We start from the raw sequence: 2,041 nt of genomic DNA, 5'->3' as shown, positions 1-2,041 counted from the left end.
CTGAACAACCAATCACCGTACTGACCGCTTCTAAACTCATGCACGAGAATCGACGTCATCCATAGCAACGGCGCGTCACTCTTAGTTCACTCTTAGTGATTTATCCTTAGTATGAGTAGGTCTCAGCGGCTTTGTGAATAACTTTTAAGAAAAAACTCCTACGTAAAATGTTTTAGCGCGAGTTAGGAGCACTCCTAGCGGTAAGATAAAATGCTTTGTGAATACGGCCCCTGATGTCTCGTATTCTCTGACCAGAAAAACGGGACTGAATTTGTTTTTGGTTGAAATCCGGTCTTTGGTATTTGTATGATCAGACCTGAGATCTGTCAGTAAACACTGTTGAGTGTGTTTCTCACATCTCTATTCCCCAGAGAGCTCCATCAGCGAGGGTCTGCGTCTGTCCTCGGCCTCCACCAACATCCGGGTGTCTCAGGAGGACTTCAGTCTGCGTCTGGATGAAGAGCGCTCTGCGTCCGTGAGGAAGGGAGACGTGATCGCCCTCTACCCCCAGAGCATGCACATGGACCCCGACATCTACCAGGACCCCCAGGTACCCCCCGCTCAGAGTTAACCACGCCCACTTCACATTAAAGGTCTCCTATTATGCTATGTTTAGGCACATATGATATAAAAACACATGTCTCAGAAACAGGTTGAGCACCAGGTGGGTTGACGTACGAGGCATTGGACTTGATGTCGTGGTGCAGACATAAAAGCAAAACAAGAATTTAAAAACACAGATAGAAAACTATTTTAAGAAAACTATAATAACATTAAAAAATAAACAAGAAAAGATATTAGCAGCATTTCCTTTGAAATAGAACGGATTAAAATATCAAATCTGTGCAGTAAAAAAACCTCTGAAGTGTTTTGCTCAAAATACCCCGAGATCTACCAAGACCCCCAGGTACCCCCGTTTATATATTTTGTATTATTTCAAATATTTTGTATGTTATTTTGTTTGTATGCACCATGACACCAAGTCAAGCTACCTGGTGATAAACCTGTTTCTTCTTCCTCTTCCTCTTCTTCCAGTCGTTCCGCTACGACCGCTTCGTCCAGGACGGCCGAGTGAAGACGGACTTCTATAAGAGCGGGCAGAAGCTGAAGTTCTTCCTGATGCCCTTCGGCTCCGGCGCCTCCATGTGTCCCGGACGATACTTCGCCGTCAACGAGATCAAGCAGTTCCTGAGTCTGGTGCTGCTGTACCTGGACCTGGACCTGCAGCCGGGTCAGAACCGGGTCTCTCTGGACTACAGCCGGGCCGGGCTGGGCATCCTGCTGCCGGACGCAGACGTACGCTTCCACTACCGGCTGAGAGCCGCCAGCCAGAGCCCGGCCGAGTAGCTTCCACCTTCATAACCTCTCGCCTTAAAGCTCTCCTATCGTGCTGTTTTGAGGCATACAGTATATTATGGGTCTCAGATATATACAAATATTTTTTTAAAACATGTCTATGAAGTGTTTTGCTCCAAATACCAAACAGAAACCCATTCTAGCTTCAAAGCCCTCTATTTCTAGTTAGCGCTACTTGCTAATGTAAACACAGACCATAGTACTTCTAAAACACGTCAAACCCAGTTTGGATTGAACCACGCCCACTTCACATTAAAGGTCTCCTATCATGCTGTTTGTAGGCATACATTGTGGGTATCAGATATCTGAAGTGTCCTGCTCCAAACCCCAAACAGATACTTCTATACCCCCCCCCCCCTCTCTTCCAGCTGTTACTAAAGAGATGACTCTGGGTCTGTAGCTTTAATAACAAATAAAGAAAGAGAGAGTAGATCTCGTTCAGATTCAGGGCTTTAGAGGAGCTGCTACTGGCTACAGAACATGACATTGAGTTATACACATGTGGTGCAGGCAAGCACACAGAACACACATTGTGTCACCCTCTAAACCAGTGGTTCTCAACTGGTGGGTCGCGGTCCCGTTTATTTTGAAGGCCCGATGTTCTAACGCTGTGCATGCAGTAGGCGTTGGACTGGAAGTACCGGAGACCATAAACGGTTTTGAAAACTTCTGTCACGTAGTGATC

At 46.3% G+C, this 2,041-nt stretch overlaps 1 protein-coding gene across 1 annotated transcript; it reads left to right on the top strand.

The window, feature by feature from the left end:
* Positions 1–371: 371 nt before the first annotated feature.
* On the top strand, positions 372–1,830 carry LOC104960269 (cholesterol 7-alpha-monooxygenase-like; the record flags this gene model as incomplete). The annotated part of the gene is made up of 2 exons (XM_010788251.1): positions 372–550; positions 1,036–1,830. Coding segments are annotated over 2 exons (491 nt in total), but the record flags the coding sequence as incomplete, so codon positions are not given.
* Positions 1,831–2,041: the final 211 nt, after the last annotated feature.

The sequence above is a fragment of the Notothenia coriiceps genome, unplaced genomic scaffold (genome assembly GCF_000735185.1).
Source record: "Notothenia coriiceps isolate Sejong01 unplaced genomic scaffold, NC01 NC01_scaffold00031766, whole genome shotgun sequence".
Classification (NCBI taxonomy): Eukaryota; Metazoa; Chordata; class Actinopteri; order Perciformes; family Nototheniidae; genus Notothenia; species Notothenia coriiceps.
Note: the sequence above shows the minus strand (reverse complement) of the source record. Positions and strands in the feature narration are given on the sequence as shown.